The 17,283-nt window shown below is 49.0% G+C and overlaps 1 protein-coding gene across 4 annotated transcripts in view; it reads right to left on the bottom strand.

Annotated features, from left to right (window-relative positions):
- Positions 1-17,283, bottom strand: part of CFLAR (CASP8 and FADD like apoptosis regulator) — a 462,739-nt gene that overhangs the window by 201,919 nt on the left and 243,537 nt on the right. For all 4 annotated transcript variants that reach the window (XR_015308382.1, XR_015308381.1, XM_086955239.1 and 1 more), the window contains one exon: positions 2,502-2,938. Coding sequence is in view for 2 of the 4 variants with exons in the window: in XM_086955239.1 (XP_086811365.1) it covers positions 2,502-2,797 (296 nt within the window). In the remaining 2 variants the exon portion in view is untranslated. The remainder of the gene's footprint in view (positions 1-2,501; positions 2,939-17,283) is intronic.

Below are 17,283 nucleotides of genomic sequence, written 5' to 3'. Positions count from 1 at the left end.
TTTCGCAAATGTGACACCTATTGTAACACAATATGTGTTGTAGCACTGAGTGGTGTGAGGGTGAGTGGTGTGAGGGTGAGTGGTGTGCGGGTGAGGGGTGTGCGGGTGAGGGGTGTGCGGGTGAGGGGTGTGCGGGTGAGGGGTGTGAGGGTGAGGGGTGTGAGGGTGAGGGGTGTGAGGGTGAGGGGTGTGAGGGTGAGGGGGGTGAGGGGTCTGAGGGGGGTGAGGGGGTGAGGGTGAGGGGTGTGAGGGGGGTGAGGGGTGTGAGGGGGTGAGGGGTGTGAGGGTGAGGGGTGTGAGGGTGAGGGGTGTGAGGGTGAGGGGGGTGCGGGTGAGGGGGGTGAGGGGGGTGAGGGTGAGGGGAGGGAGGGTGAGGGAGGGTGAGGGGGTGAGGGAGTGTGAGGGAGAGTGAGGGTGAGGGTGAGCGGGTGTGAGAGGGTCAGTGAGGGGGTGTGTGAGAGGGTGAGTGAGGGGGTGTGTGATAGCGTGAGTGAGGGGGTGTGTGAGGAGTGTGTGAGAGGGTGTGTGAGAGGGTGAGGGTGTGTTAGGGTGAATGAGGGTGAATGAGGGGGGGTGAGGGGGGTGAGGGTGGGGTGTTGAGGGAGTGAGTGTGAGGGTGTGAGGGGTGAGGGGGTGAGGGGGTGAGTGTTAGGGAGTGACTGTTAGGCGGGTGTGAGTGTTAGGGGGTGTGAGCGTTAGGGGGTGTGATTGTTAGGGTGTGTGAGGGTGAGGGTGAGTGGGGGGGTGTGAGTTTTCGGGTGTGTGACGGTGCAAAGGCGAAAAACTAATACTGTCAGTAGTGAGACATGTAGATACTATGGGCTTCTCACTGATATTCAAGAAAAGTGTTCAATCATTGAACCCAACCCCAGCAAAAATTCCAATCAAATCTAGGTGGTACACTTGCTTGCACAACCTGTATGCATGCAATGAATTCTAGTCTTCAACACACCTTCAATACAGAGTAAAATAAAATTTGCACATTCAAACTACTCATAGCTTGATCAATGGGCTGTATCACAAACAAAAAAATTGCATACTAATGCACAATATACATTATGATGTCAAGAACAATTCTTATGATATATCTGTGCATTACTCATCATGAAACACATGCTTAGAAACATAGTCCATTAAGTATCTGCATGTTAGCACTCCGAGAGAGGAACGCTGTCAGAAATGTAGTTCTGAAAAATATTGACACCGCCATCATCGTGCTGGAAAGCGGTAAGAGAGTGTAAAATATTACAGCAATATAATTGTCACCGCTATGAGAAAAAGCACTAGTAAAAATATTTATATAATGGCTGAATCTCGATTTAGCCGTCAGCGCATTACATCTATATTAATTAGTTCATTTCCCTCAAGCCATATCGATGCCGCAGGCTTAGCTACCAAAAGTCAGAAAGCTTACGATCCTAGAAATTCTAAAGGCAAAGAATCGTGCCGCGTTCGTAACAGCTGCAGTAAAGCGGACACGACCGGCAGTGCTTAAATAATGATTCGGGTGCATTAGAAAAAGGACTGTAGTCTGTTGGAGTTTGGCAAGAAAAACTGCCGCCATCTTAGAATGTTCAAGTGTTATGTGCTAGTATGTGATAATAGTACACACAAGTCGGACCTACAACAAGGTAGTAGATCGATAATCTGAGAAAAACGGCCGCTATCTGATAGAATAGTTTGCCGATTATCACTTGGCCAAAGAACAAAAAGAGGCTGGCCAGCATCATAGTTCTCAATTTAGTAAAACAAAAAATGAAAAAACGGCCGCCATTTTAAATTGGTAAACGGACATCAGAGTCTTGATAAGGAACCAGGAGAAGTGGTGTTTACATAAGCCATGTGTAAAAGTAAAACATGTGAAGAGCATATAAGAAATAGTGAAGATCAAGAGTAGGAGGAGGAGGAGGAGAGTAGGGGAGGCACGGCCTAGCGGCCGTGCAATCAAGAGGTGAGGGGGCGGGAGAGTAGGCAAGGCAGGCGGCTGGGGGCATGTGCACGCGCTTTTAAGCTCAATGCGCATGCGCATTGAGCTTAAAAGTCACGGGCACTGCAAGGAATCGCCACGATTCCTTGCAAGTTGGACAAAGAGTTGATAAGCCACCATAGTCTCGCTTGCTCGATGCGCATGCGCATCGACAGGCGAGACCTAAAAACGTATACCATGCTTTGATCACCACGTGCAGTACCCAAATGTGTACACACAGAAACACACATACACATCCTCTTGCCCCCAAAAACCAGTTCAAGCCCCTGTGTCTGCTACTATCTGCAGCACTGGCCCAATGGTAGGATGGGCCCCGGTACAACTAACTCGCCCCTGCATTTCTCTCTGATGACAGCACAGCCATCACTTTCTACCTACGAGCTACTAGAGTGTACATGTGCATAGCAGGGTGACCTTTTCAACTGTGGGCAGTGTAACAATTTTTTCTGCTAATTGCCAAGGCCAATATCAGTTAAAATGTGTGCTTGCAATTCAGGAATGCTGAGCATCTTACCTGTATTCTGAAACTATTGACTTCTTTGCTAGGTGTGCTTCGACAGCAGGCTTCGTTGTCTTTAGGAACCTCTTAAGAAGGTCGAACCTCTTCACCCTGTAGAGCAGTTCGGCCAGGCCATGGGGACACAGCAGGCCCTTCTCATTGAGCGTGTCCAAGATGGCCCGCACATCCCGGGTGGGCAGGTTGAGGGCCACATCCCGGCACAAGTAGCTAATGGACTCCTTTTCATCCTCGTCCAGCTCCTGCTCAAGTTCGTAGAGGAGGGCGGCCGGCAGCCGGCTGGGCACGGTCATTCCCAGTGATCAGGCGGTGGTTGCACTTGCTGTCAACCCTTCTGCAGGAAGATGGCTCAGTGCCACTGTCCAAGACACAGAATGCGCCATTTTGGTCTTCTATTTTTTGTCTCCTCCAGATGTACCTGAGAGTAGAAAGTTCTGCAAAAAAAAAGAGACATAACCAGAGATGGGAAAACTAAGTTGCCTGAGCGATACTACAAAATCATTAATTTTTAATATTTTGTGTGTAAATGGATCTACTGCACAAAAAGGTGTGCAATATGCGGGTAACCGACTACACAACCTTTAAGAATTCTAACTTAGTTAATATAATTAATAATAAAGTGAATATATTTACAGCAGTAGGAAATTACTTTTCTGGTAGCAAACAATCCATAACTTCTGCATCCTCACAGATTATTGGCACTACTAACTCTGCTGGAAAAATGAGGTCACACTAGTTACATTTATTAATCAGGAATTGTTGATAGAGGAGCTTGTTATAATGTGGGGCAGTGAATCACAGCCCTGTTCATTTAAAGTACAAGGCGCCTATATGAAACACCACCACTTCTATTCATTTACATGCATTGCTTCAATCTCATTTTGAAAGGTTATTAGGTATACAATTGCCATACTATTGGTGATCAATTGTATTTCTTTGCCTAAAGGGCACCCAAAAATAATAATGATTTAGGGTGATTAGGAAAAAAAAAAAAAGAAGAAAGGGATTGCCTCCTTCCTCTCCCCTGCACAACAGCAACTGTCACCCGTAGAAGGGAACACCTCCCATGTCTTAACAACACAGAACGCAGGCCTCCTAGACGTACGTACAGGTCTCTTAGACATCACACTCTTCCCTCTATACAAAAGAGAGAGCAAAACAAAATTAGCCTAATAAAGAAAACAACTTATATGAACTAATGACTGTTAGCACCCGTAATATGTTTACTATCACAAACATATTTTTACCCACCACTCGATATATGCCACTAAGTAAGGTGTCTACTAACAGCAGAGGGTTTTGGCCCTTAATCAGTACGGCTGAACCCAATGTATGTGTAAATGTAAATGTATAGGCATTTATATAGCGCACTACATACCCGTAGGGTCCCAAGGCGCTTCGACCGCTGCGAAACCCTTCCTGGCTTCCCTGAGAGATGGTCCCTTAATGGGTATCTCCAGGGTGAGACCAGGCATCCCCGGCGGTCTGGTGGGGCCGTTAGTGAAGATGAGGCAAGCTAATGCCCAGAGTTGCCGAGTGTGATCGCTGATCAGAGTGGGCACCGAGGCGAGAGAATTATCGAGTCCGCTGACCCTGGTCCAGAAACCTGCCGCGCCGGGAATCGAACCCTGGTCTCGGGCCGTCCTCTGCTCTCGGGTCTGCCGCCTCTAACCAGTGAGCCACACTACTTCACCCAATAATCGTAAACAACAACAGAATGCCAATACTGATATCCTTCTAGTCAATTATTTATAAAGATAGCACATAGAACAACTCAAAGTGATCCCAAAAATATTCTTTAACTTTGACAATTTATTTTTCTTTTTTGGAAATTATTTTCTTTTTCTCAATTCATGTATCAAAAAATTCTAATTTTTACAAACCGTATAACATCATCATAATATTAAGATGCGGTGGCCAAGTAATGTTGTATGTACATGCACAACATGCGTGCCTACAACATGACACTAGCATTGTTTTATTTAATTTACCTGGCTAGATGGGTAAATAAAAAATAAGAAGTGCAAAAGCGTTTCTTTTTTTTAAGCATGGGTGGTGTGGGGCAACACAGAGGGAGCAGGTAGGGGAAGAAACACTGAGGGCGGATGGGATGGAAGTAAAACGAAGGGGGGGGGGTGAGAACAAGCAGACAATAGAGCAACAAGGCAGCCAGGTTAAGAGCAAATGGGCAAGAAAGCAAAACAAGGGCAGAAGTAAGCAAGGGCAAATGCAACATGAAGGGGGCAGGAGAGAAGCACCAGAGTGAGAGAGCAACAGGGAGTACGGCTGCGGAGAGAAATACATGAGGGAGAGATGATTAACACAAGCACACTTAATTCAAATGAAACACTCATTTGCAATACAATCGGTCTCGCATTTACAAGAGTTTGAGCTATTGGCATTGTAAATGACAATGCCTTTTATTTCTGTGTAGTTTTAAAAACAGATAAATAAAAGGCATTGTAATTTACAATGCCAATAACTTAAACTCTGGCAAATGCGAGACCTATTGCATTGTAAATGCCAGCGCCTGTGCTATAATTTTTTCATGATAAAATAGCGTTAGGAGAGAGTGTGTTGCAGGCAAAGCAAAGCTATTTGAGAAAATAGAGCTTGGAGGCTGTAATTAAAGCCTACCATGTCACAACACACATAAAGGGGTTGTAGTCAAGGGAGGTGACAAAATGAGACAAGGCGGTACTAATGAGGGACTAATGTACAGCCACAGTTTACATTGGATAATGACAAGCCAATGAAAAATATGGGCGGAGAGTGGGCGGAGCTTCAAGGCCCTACCTGAATACAGCATGCCAAGCACAGCAGCGCATGCACTGCCCAGGCTCGACCTAAAAAGTAGGGTTGAATAGCAAGCAGTGGAAGGGCACAACTAATGCATTCATGCGACAGAGGTGGACAAACAAGAGAAAGGAAAGCCCACACAATCTAACTAATAAAAAACAAGCAAATAAAAGGGAAAGTAAGACAAACCAATGGTAAGCAATGGGCGGACTCTAAGTCCTCTGTAAGCTGACAATAGGGCTTTCGCCAACAGTTAACTTGCGCTGACTGGTATGAGAGACCTAAAAAGCAAAAGAGGGTGGACATGGACCGTTTCAATCAGTGAAAATCGCAATATGCTAGGAGAAGGTAGTCATCTCATCTTGCACTTGGCCAAGAAGTACAGGAACAAGGTGTGGCAGGCATTGAAGCATTCAAAATTACCAGTAAATAGTAGTTATTTTTTCTATCTCAATTCAAGTAGTTTAGATGGCAAAATGATCTCCTGAAAAGATTCCGTCTAGTTGCACACATGGCTATTGTGTTTGCTGAAGCTGAAGAAGGTGATCTACCCTTTTCAGTTACATGGGCCTGGTCCTTCTGCCGTGTTCTGGCTAATATTTTGGTTAATGCTGCTGAGATGGCACTTGCTGATTCAGGCATACCTGAGCGTCTGTTGAAGCTACCAACCAAAATGAAATTCTCCTGTTAATTTGACATGTCCCTCCATGAATGTTCTGATTTTAACAAGTAATGAATTAGGGAAGATAGATATTAGTGTGGCTCGTGCGTGTTGATTCCTGTCAATGGAATAATAGCTGCCTTTTCTTTCAGCAGCATGCACTACCATCCATTGCATCCTTCCTAAGCTCCAGGTATACAAGGAAACGTCTACACAGTGGGCAATTATTGTTTAGAGATTTTTGCTTCCGAAGTAGTGTATCTCATTGTAAATCGAACGCAAAACAGGACTTTCTATAGCAGCGGTGGGAGTGCATTAAAGAAGCACGACAACTTTGATGCTGCATGCAATAGGGGCAAGGTCAGTGAGTGAGGGGGCGGGGTCAAAGGTGTGGCTAGAAATACTAAATATTCTGTACATTGTTTTGGCCTTGCACCTTCAAGTAGTAACATATAAAATAACACACAACTTTAATAATAAAAAAAAAAAAATAAGTTAAGTTAGTCAGTGGGAAATGCACTACAGTATATTATGAAACCTCTATTGGTTAATGCACTGCAGAGGGCTAGGTGTAACCAGAGACCCACAGAATTAAACCCTGGTTGGTGCAGTGAAGAATAGTGATTAGTATTTTTTTTTTTGTTAAAGATATTTTTATTGAGAGTACAGGAAGGAAGAAATAACATAAGAGAGAAAGGATGGAAACATATGAAATGCAAAAAGAGCCCTCGCAGGAGCTAACTCCACATGGCCAAGAAGCAGTAACATTGATGAAGATTCGTACAGCGTGACAGCCCTAGGCAGGATAAGTCTCAAAGTCCGCCAGCCAACAGCGTCGTGCCCAACGAGGAACCCTGGAGGGGCATCAACCCACATTGGCACCAGGCAAAAGCTGTCCGAGTCAGAGGCGTATTCGACCATTTCAAGTTGCGCCTCCATGTGTCTTGGCCATGAGAAAGACGTTGCAGCGAGGTATAACGGACCCCCCCCCCCCTTGAACAAACAAACCAAATCCCCCCCCCCCCCCAAAGGCTCCAGCCACCTACCTACCCCCCAGTGGTGGCAGTCCAGGCATTCACTCAAACAGTCTTCACACCTGAAACAAATGTAGTGCACGTAAGGTGGGTGGACAGACCGCCGATGGCAAACCTCGAGAAAGAAAGCGGACTAGCGGGCCCCACCTGAAAGTGAAATTCTTAAAGTCACCTCTGAAAACATCAGCCATACGTTCCACACTCAACAGCTTCCACAACTTAGCAAACCAGAGGGAAAGGGCAGGGGCCTCCTTCTTCTTCCAAGCCGCAGCCAAGGTCAACTTGGCCGCACCTATGCAGAACTTAAGGATTTGTTTATCTGCCTTGGTCTGATGCTCTAAAAGCGGGTCCCGAAGACCCAGGAGTACGAAGCCTATGGAGTCCGGAATCGGGTAACCCAACACATCTCTAATATGAGACAGTATCTCCCCCAATAGGGGCGTATGATAGGGCAGTCCCACCAGATATGGCGAAAATCCCCAAGGAAACCACAGCCTCGCCAACACCTATCCGATGCAGAGGGAAAAATCTTTTTCAATCGGGTCGGGTAAAGATACCAATCCAGCATTGTTTTCATATGGGCCTCCCGGAGATCAATAGAATGATTGAATTTGTGTAAATCGCGCCAGAGGTGAGTCCACTCCTCGTCGGAGATATCTCGCCCAAGGTGCTCTTCCCACAGACCCATGTATCTAGGGCGAGGCGAGATAGCAGTAGTCAATAGAAGATCATAGAGGAATGAGATCACCCCCTTCATAGACGATGCGCGGGTGATATAGGATTCGAAATCTGTGGGAGGCCTCGTCGCTGCATCCCGCACCTCCGGTGACAACGCCCAGTGAAGCAGTTGGGCATGCCGGTAACGCTCGGAAGGTAGCACCGCGTAGTCACGCATGCAATTATGGAAGGTGAGCGGCTCATACCCATGGAACAAGTGTGTGAGTGCGTGGCAACCCCCCGCCCTCCACCCGTCAAAGGGGCCTTCAACGAGAGCCGGCGGAAAGGCCGGGTTAAAGTGGATAGGTGTGAAGGGGGATGGGAAGGAGGTCCACCTCTCGTCATTAGAGACCGAGTCCCAGACCTTCAGAGTGGTACTCGTAGGAGTGCTAATGTAGGCGTTGCGAGGCCGATCTCCCTTCGCCTTCCAAACCAGGTCCCATATCGATCTTCCTGCCACACTCCTGTCCATATGTAACCAGTGCTTCTCCGACTCCATTTGGGTCCACTCGGCCAGCACCCGGAGTTGCGCCGCCTTATGATAGAGATGCATGTCCGGGAGGCCGACCCCACCCTTCTTCAAAGGCCGACGCAGCGTAAGAAAGGAAAGTCTAGCACGGCCTCCCTGCCAGACATAGCGCAGAATCATGGATTTAAGACGCCTAAAAAAATCCCCCTCCAAAGTGATAGGGAGTGCTTGGAACAGGTACAAGAGCTTGGGGAGCATCGTCATCTTAATGGCATGCACGCGACCCATCCAAGAGATGAACATGGGCTTCCAACGATTAAGCTCGGTCTGTATCTGGGTCAGCAGGGGAGGGAAGTTGGCCACATACAAGGTAGCAACAGACGAGGTCAGCCTGACCCCAAGATACTGTATGGAGGAGCTAGACCACGACAGGGGCGTGAGTGGTCGGATGCGGTCCACCTCAGCGGGCGGCAGCGTGAGATTGAGGATGTAGGATTTGCCGGGATTGACCCGAAAACCCGCCACCGCTTCGAACTGAGAAAGCACTTCCTGCACCCGTGGGAGGGAGTTCCCCGGGTCCGCTAGTGACAATAGAACGTCGTCAGCAAAGAGGGATATTTTATGCTGCTCCCCCGAAAAGGGGAGACTAACAATATCCGGGTCCTCCCGCACCCTAAGGGCAAGAGGCTCGATGCTGAGCGCAAAGAGTAGGGGAGATAGGGGGCAGCCCTGCCTCGTACCCCGGGAGTGTGCAAAGAAGGGTGAAACATGGCCATTCACCATAACCCTCGAGCGTGGACCATGGTAGTTGGCCCGAAGCATATCGATAAATTTGGGTGAAAAACCAAAGGCCTTCAAGGTACTAAAGAGGAAGTTCCAATCCACCCGATCGAACGCCTTTTCAGCGTCGAGGCCCACCAAGACCGCCGGGATCTTAAAGCGATTAGCCTTCTCGATCAGGTGAATCAGCCTTCTGGTGTTGTCGTGGGTCTGGCGACCTTTTATGAAGCCCGATTGGTCGGGGTGAATAAGAGCAGGCATGAGGTCCTGGAGCCGGGCAGCCAAGATAGAGGAGTACAATTTAGCATCCACGTTTAACAGGGCTATGGGCCGGTATGACTCACATTTAGAGGGATCCTTCCCGGCTTTGGGAATAATCGAAATCATTGCTTCCGCCATGGTGCCCGTAGTTTGGCCCGCCTCCCTCATGCCATTGAAAAGAGTCACCAAAAAATCCCCCAGCTCAGAAGAAAATGTTTGATAGAAAGGAGCCGTAAAGCTGTCTGGGCCAGGCGCCTTGAGCGGTTTAAGGGACCTAATGGCGGTCAACACCTCCTCCCTAGTGAAGGGGGCCTCCAGAAGGTCATTCCATTCCTTGGAAACCTGTGGAAGTGGATAAGCCCCTAAGTATTCCTGCTGCTCAGCAGGCGCCAGGTGGTCTGCCGAGTATAGGGCGGCATAAAAGTCGCCGAAAAGCTCTGCCTTGACCGTGTCCCTATGTTCCATGGCGCCCGAGGGCGCCCGGATGCCACCCACATATTCCCTCTCACGCTTATCACGGAGCTGCCGAGCCAGATGCTTCCCCACTTTGTTGCCTTGAGCATAAGAGAGGCGCCGTAGGCGCAAGAGGGTATACTCCGCCCGATTATTATAGTGGGTCCTGAGTTTACCCCGCACCGCAGCAAGAGGGCGAAGAGTCTTTCGAGAAGGATTCTGTTTATGCGCAGTTTCAAGTGTCGCCAGCTCCGCCTCCAGCGCCTCCCTTTCCTCGCGCCTAAGCTTGTTCAGGGCGGAGTTCAACGCAATGCACGTGCCCCGTGTCGTCGCCTTAAAGGCGTCCCATTGGGTGAAGACCGAGGTGTCCCCAGCTTTGTTGAACTCAAAAAATTCGCCAATGGCTGCCCTAAGTTTTTTGCAGGATTCCTCATCACGTGTAAGGGAGATAGGGAAGTACCATTTGCGGTGTGGGGACGTCTCTGGGGCCCAAGTCAAGCACGTCGCCAAAAGACTGTGATCTGATACAGAGAGCGGAAATATTCTACTGTCACGCAAGTCCCCCTGCAAAGACTGATTTAGAAAAATGTGATCGAGACGTGAATACGTGTGGTGAACATGGGAATAGAACGTGTAATCCCTAGTGTGGGGGTGGAGGGCGCGCCAGCTATCGATAAGGCCTAGACTGTCCAAGGCGTCGCGCAACTCAGGGGAGAAGAGACCCGCCTCCGTCCTTTGTTGGTGTGAGCAATCAAGACTCTTGTCCCAAACCAAATTGAAATCCCCCATTACTATCAATGCTCCCTCCCCAAAGTCCCCCACCTCCCTCATGAAGGCCTCAAGGAACCCATTCTGGTCCGTATTCGGTGCATAGATAACCACCCACGTGCAAAGCTTACCAAGGAGCATCCCCTTCACCATCAGCCATCTTCCCTCCTTGTTACCTCGCACCCCCATGGGTTGAAACTGAAGTGTAGAGCGGAACAGAAGTGCCACCCCCCGGTGCTTAGTAGTGGCAGAGGATTTGTAAATCAGTGGGTATTGCCTATGCTTAAGCCTAGATTCGTCTTTACGGGCCAAATGAGTTTCCTGCAGTCCCACCACATCCAAATGATGATCAAGAATATATTTCCACACTTTCTGACGCTTTTGAGGAGAATTAAGGCCTTTAACATTCCAGGAGCCTATCGTAACAGGCATCATTTAGTCAGTGCCCTCCCCCCCCGCTCCATTCAGTGCCCCCATAATGCCAGAATCAAACCAAACACACTCGCATTCATACCAAATCCCCTGCCGCCACCACTGAGCCCGTTCCAAAACAACCCTTCCCCAATCCAAAGGAGCCCCAAAACAATATACAAAAAGGAGAGATTCAGAACCAGAAAAAGAACAAAGAAAGTCGGACATGACCATAAGGGTCGGGGGTAGAAGACCCGGGTAATGCCCCCCTCGAGTTCAGGGTCGGGGTAACCCTCCAATGGAGCACGGTCCTTCAAAGTACCTGAGATGGTAGAGCCCCCCCGGCCCCATGGGCCGCTGTTGGGGGAGCCTAGGCTGCTGAAGAGCTGTCCACCCGGCTCGACTCAGTCACCAGGGCCACCGAAGCCAAAACCTCTCCCCTCTCACTTTGGCTCGCCGATGGAGTCGGACCCTCCGCCACACCATGTCGGCCCACTCTCTGCCACGCTGGGGAGCGGGAACGGCGACGTCTTCTCGGGGAGGCGCTGGCGCCCGCCGACGCAGCTGCTTCCTCCATGCCCAGAAGTTCCTCGGCGGCTGCCAGAGATCTCACTTGCACTAGTCTGTTCTGCCATCTGAAAATGAGCCAAAAGGGGTGACCCCAGGAGTAGGAACCCCGTGCTCCCGCAGGAAAGCCGTAATCATGCGGAAGTCTCGTCGCTTTTGCAGTGTGGAAGCCGCCAGGTCTTGAAAAAGCTGAGGGTTGTGCCCTCGAAAGTGCAAGTTGTTGGTGCCCCTTGCTTTCCGTAGAATTTTCTCCTTCAATTGAAAATCATGGACACAAACCAGAATGTCACGCGGCGGCGAGCGCGCGCCACGCGGCAGCCCAACCCGCTGTACTCTGTCCATGCGAACCTCCGTGAGGTCGTCCTCCGCCAGAATTTGCAGAAACAAGGCCTCCACATACTCCCGCAAGTTCTCACCCTCTCCTTCCCAGGGTACCGCTCGGATCCGAATGTTATTACGGTGGGACCGGTTTTCAAAATCATCGCAGTGGGCCTGAAGATCTAAGTTCTGCTCACGTAGCCGGAGCATGTCCTGCTGTAGCTGATGGACGTCACCAGTGAGGCCCAGATCATGGTCCTCCAGGGTCGCAACCCGTTCTCCGATGCCGTCCACATCTCGACGGACCTCACGTAGATCGGAGGCCAGCTGCGACTTCAGTTCTGTGATATCGTCCTTGATAGATGCGAAAAGTTCAATCAAAAAGGCCTTCGTGACTGGGCCCTCTCCGTCGTCCTTGGCTGGGGACTTGCTAGAGCCGGGGGGCGATCCGGACGGACCTTTCCCAGGACCGTCCTTCCCTGGCCTATTCATGCGATTCCTCGTCGTCATGATGCGGCACCTCAGCCAGCCTCTGGGCTCCTCGCGACCTCCCGGAGCGTCCCGAGATATCAGGCCGCGCTCCCTCACACCTTCCGCGATCTCCGCGTCGTAGGCACCGGGAGGCCGAAGCGATCAGAAGGCAGCACTCGCCGTGTCTCTCAACGCCCGTTGAATCGCCCCCAAGGTATAGGGGGTTAGGGGCGAGACGGCACCTCCTCTTCTCACAGTCTTCTGCGCTGTCCAGCAGCCGCGAGACAGGTCGGCGCCTCCTCGTCACCTCCGCTCAGGCGCCAATAGCCAGATGGATCACAGGGGCGCCAGGTGGGCTCGCGACGATCCCAGTTGGGGGGTCCCGCAGTGCAAGCGCTACACTAGACAACTTGCTGAGGTCCAGGGTCCCCTCGTGCTAAGAGCCGATACAAACCAGGCGAGGCTCTGTAGGCCGCACCAGCGCTACTGCGTCACCACTTCGACACCTCGGCTAAGTCTGCCGTTCCAGGTCGTAGCTCGACGGGAGAAGGCTCAAACGCATTCAGGGCACCTTAGTGACCCCAGGAAAGTCAATTCCGGAGCTGAAATCGCCCCAATTCAGCTACACAAAGCTATGAATGGCTCGGGGTGCCGGAGGAGCTCGCAGGCACGTCTTACTCCGTCGCCATCTTGGCCACGCCGTGATTAGTATTTTTAGTTTTACGAGGTCCCAGCACGTGACAGCAAGCATTAGGTTTGTCATTAAACTTGCACTACACACAATATAAGATAGACTGCTACAAAATGCGCACAAAGGTTTAAGATAAAATGGTGCTTTAAAAATATAAATTTTAATAATACCCAGACTGTACGTAATGCAATTTTATTATATAACTGTTTCTTAAAAGCATGCACTTCACAGCTCAGCTGGTAACTTCCTTGCACTACCACTCACAAAGAATAAATCTTTGCCATCACAAACCTTCAAGGGATTCCATCAATTAAAGCCAGTCCCAGCCCCTAAGCAGCTTTTACATTTGCAGATTACTCAGTTGTGCATGTTTCCATTTCTTACAGGCAAGTAGACACCCTGCCAAGAAGGCTTGTTTATTGTTTAACTGTCTGCCCGACTTCTGTTTCACAGCACAGGCCTCGCCCAGAATGACCCTTCAGCAGATGCATTTAAACTATAAGAACTAACTGTCCCGGGCGGTGATCTATTCACAGAAAGTAGGCAAACATTTTTCATAAATTAAAAAAGTATGAGCATGTGGTGCCCATCCAATCCCACCCACTTCGACCTCGGTTTTATAACAGGTTTGATTCTTGCTAATAAATCAGGTCAGCCTCTGCGAGCCTTTTCCAGATTTTCGGTCATGTAACAGCTCTTTAACATAAGAAGGTGTGCCAGTTCAAGATGCTGACACACTCTTACAAAGCCCTACACAACGAAGGACCAGCATACCTCGAACAAACACCTGACCATCCACCAACTGCTAAAACAGCTCTGATCTGCCTCCCTCATCCCCGGAAACACTCCCAGGGTTCGCTGAACCAACAGTGGAGGACGCTCTTTTTCTCACCTGGCGGCCAGGACATGGAACAACCTTCCCCTACGTCTCAGGACTCAAGACCTTAATGTTCGATTGAAGACCACCACGCAGCAGCCAACTTCTCCAGCACCTCAAGACCCTCATGGGTGATTTGTTGCGCTTTATAAATGTTGATTGATTGATATTATTGTCTTAACTAATTTCCCTTAGGATAGACTAAGGCCTTCTGGAATGGAGACCTCGCTCCCTAATTTCGAAGGTAGGTGGAGTTTTTTAAAGGATGGTGTCTGGGAGTGACAGTCTGATGCGAGCAGTGGGAGATGCCGAGATCCCCTCTCCCTTCCCTAGAGCTGTACTCTACTCTCCGCTTCATCCAAACTACAGCACGAGTCGAACGCCGGCGAGAGAGCTTTGGGGGCAGGTAGCCCCCTTGAACCTGCCTTCTATTTATTTTTAGGGAATGAATAACATCTGTGGTCCAGTGATTGGACATACTCTCCGCCCTCTTTCACCAAACAACGGGTCACTTTAAGACACACTGCATCTGCTCTGATTGATGTGCGACCACCTTCCGCATGGAGGCTGCCAAGTGTCCAGAACATCGTGGAATCCGGACAAGCTTCAATATTCTGTTTTATGCCGACTCCATTGCCATTCCAATTCTGTCAGCTCTGCCTCCTATCGCCCAGACCATCCTTTCTCTTTTGATGATCTCAGAGAACACCTCGGGAGCGCTAGTCCTTCCGGTTTAGGGTTAACTTGTGGAAGAACGAGTTATTCTTGAAGCGTGCCACGCAAAATAACAATGTATGCTTTGAGTTCGTTCTGCTGCGGCTCGGGATATCCTCTTACTAGGAGAAATCCTTATACGGAGCAAAGGAACGTGTTCTTTCGCAGCTGCAGATACCAAGTCAAAAGTATACATTGCCAATTTGTCTTGACTCTGCATTGTATTATAGTGTTACTCACTGTTTGTTTCTACGGGGCATAGGACTGGGCTCCTTGGATTTTCACTGCGTCTGGATTCCTGAACTGTTGGCTCCCGGTCGCGGCTCCCGCTCCACGGTTACGCCGCTGACCCGCCCACACCACCCACACCGCTGCGGGACTGCGAGGCAGTCTCATCACACCTTCAGCCTCTTCCCGCAGCGGCTACGCCCCCCCGCCTGGGAGGAACAAAACCAGATTCCCCATTCCGCGCTGCGGGACACGCGCGGGACGAAGCGCGGGGCTAAGCCCGGGCCAAGGGCGGGCCCGTTCTAGCCCGTTCCAGACCGGGCAAGACCGGACCGGGCCACCCCTCTTGATTGTCCGATTGAGCTACATAACCTTGGTAACAGTTCTTTTTGTATTCTGTAGCCCTGGGATATTGTTAAACGATGTCATCGCGTGAAAGTCGGAGCAGGGCTGTTAAATCTGTGAAAAAGGCCACAGGGACATTGGATGATTTCATCACAAGGATAATACGAACCTTGACATTGAGATCACTAAATTACAGCATAGGGTATCTTTGGAGCTGGAGGCAGCTAGAAGACTGTCCTCAGACCTTGCACTGGGTAAAAAATCTTCTTTGGGTAGCATAGCCCTAGCTAAAACTCCTGAGCGTTCTACTGGCCCCACTCCCATTACCATACTGGCCGATGTGCACTCTGCTCCTGAGGAAATAGTTACTTCTGTTGATGTCAGACTAGATTCACCTGATTTTTTAGCCAATAGTAAAATAATTGAAAATACTACGAAAGTGGATATGCCGTTGGAGGATGCTAAAGGGGAGGAAGCCAAGGGGAAAGAAGAGACCAAGAGCAAACAGAGTGTAAGCAAGATAGAGCCCAAACTTAAGAGAAAACGTAAAGCTATGTCAGTATACGCTAGGAAAAAGGCAAAAGTGGCTAAAGGTCAGTGCTTTACAGGGGGGGGCTATGAAAATGGGAAGCGCAAGTAGCTTGCAACATCGGACGCCCTCAACTACGCAAATGTTAAATACTAGTGATAAAATGGAAGCGTCGAATTTAGATACAATAGTTGGGTCCCATGTCATTGAGGACGAGAAGGTCATTATACCTGTGGTAGAGATAGAGGGGGGCAAAGAGGAGTTTCTGAAAATTGTGTGGGAGACATTAAAGAAGCTTCTCAGGCCGCTGGAAGTCAGGTTAACTTGTATCGAAAATCAGCTCCTTGAGGTGGAGAAGAGTATCATCACTCTGTCCAGCTTAAGTTTAAGTGGCAGTGAGCTTCCAAACTCTGACGCAGTTGCTAGCCACTCATTGGCTTCTACTGTGACCCCCTTGGCGCCACCGAAAGTAAAACCTTCTAATAAATCACATTTGAAATCACATTTGAAGAAGGACGTACCAAATTTAATTGATCAGATTGTGAGTGATGTCGATACTCCTATCGCGACCACTTTGGTACCACCTAAAGGAATCCCCACTAATAAACTACTTTCGGAAGGTTCTGTACTAAATGTGAATACTCAAACAGTGGGAGTTGCGAATACTCACCCTCCTGTGCATACTGCTTTTGTATTAAATGAGCCCTCGGTTCAGAGAACCTCTGTAAATAAAGCTCACAATCACAACTACCATACACCCTATGTTAGAGATAACCCAAGGGGAGGATTTATAGACCTTCCGCCTGATGCAAGGCCTTTTGTAGTCGTACTTACTGGGGTCCCTGAACTAGGTAATCAATATGAGGAAACATTCTTGTCCTTGAAAAACAAAGTGAAATATTGGCTGAATGAAAACAAGCCTGTTCCTAACCATATGAAAAGCAGAATTCTTATGGTAAAAATGTTGTTCTTTTCCCTACTAAAAGCAAACTAAACATGTTGTAGGGGTCCCCATTTTTTTCCAATAATATGGTACGAAGGGTGCCATGGATTGGCCCTATAAATAAATCAATTCCGGGTGACTGTATTGTAGTCTCATTTGAGGACCCACACACTGCCCAACATATATGTACCCGGAATACTTACGCAGGTACATCATCCATTGAAGTGAGACCCCATACCTTCTTTTATCCCCCACTGAGGCATACCAACTATGGGGGTAACTGGATTATGACTAATCAATATTCTAGGCGTGGTACTGAATTGGGACGGCAGGGTATTCACAATGTGTGGAATGGAGTCCCTACCTACAATAGGTATAGCTGTTTAGACGGAGTTGATTGACTCGTGCCTTCGTTTAGCTGCACCACTAATTCCTACGGCACACAATACTTATCTTATGACGAGAATATTTCCACCAAACATGCCAATAGTGAGGAATTATGGGCAAATGGAGAGGGGGGTAATGATCATTGTAATAATGGGGATGCCCTAGCTAAGGAGTGCCCTTTAGAAGCCACCCTTATGAACCCTGAAAATGAAGAAGGTTGCTTTGGTGATAGAACCGACAACGGTGCAGTGGGTCTGGCCTCTCGAACGGAACCACACGCTGTAGTTGGTATGTTGCAGGATAATGTGATATCTCTAGAGGCACCAACATTGGTCACTGTAAAGCCAACTTGTCCT

The sequence above is a fragment of the Lissotriton vulgaris genome, chromosome 2_1 (genome assembly GCF_964263255.1).
Source record: "Lissotriton vulgaris chromosome 2_1, aLisVul1.2, whole genome shotgun sequence".
NCBI classification, from domain to species: Eukaryota; Metazoa; Chordata; class Amphibia; order Caudata; family Salamandridae; genus Lissotriton; species Lissotriton vulgaris.
The sequence above is the reverse complement of the archived record's forward strand: the minus strand, read 5'-3'. Positions and strand labels throughout refer to the sequence as shown.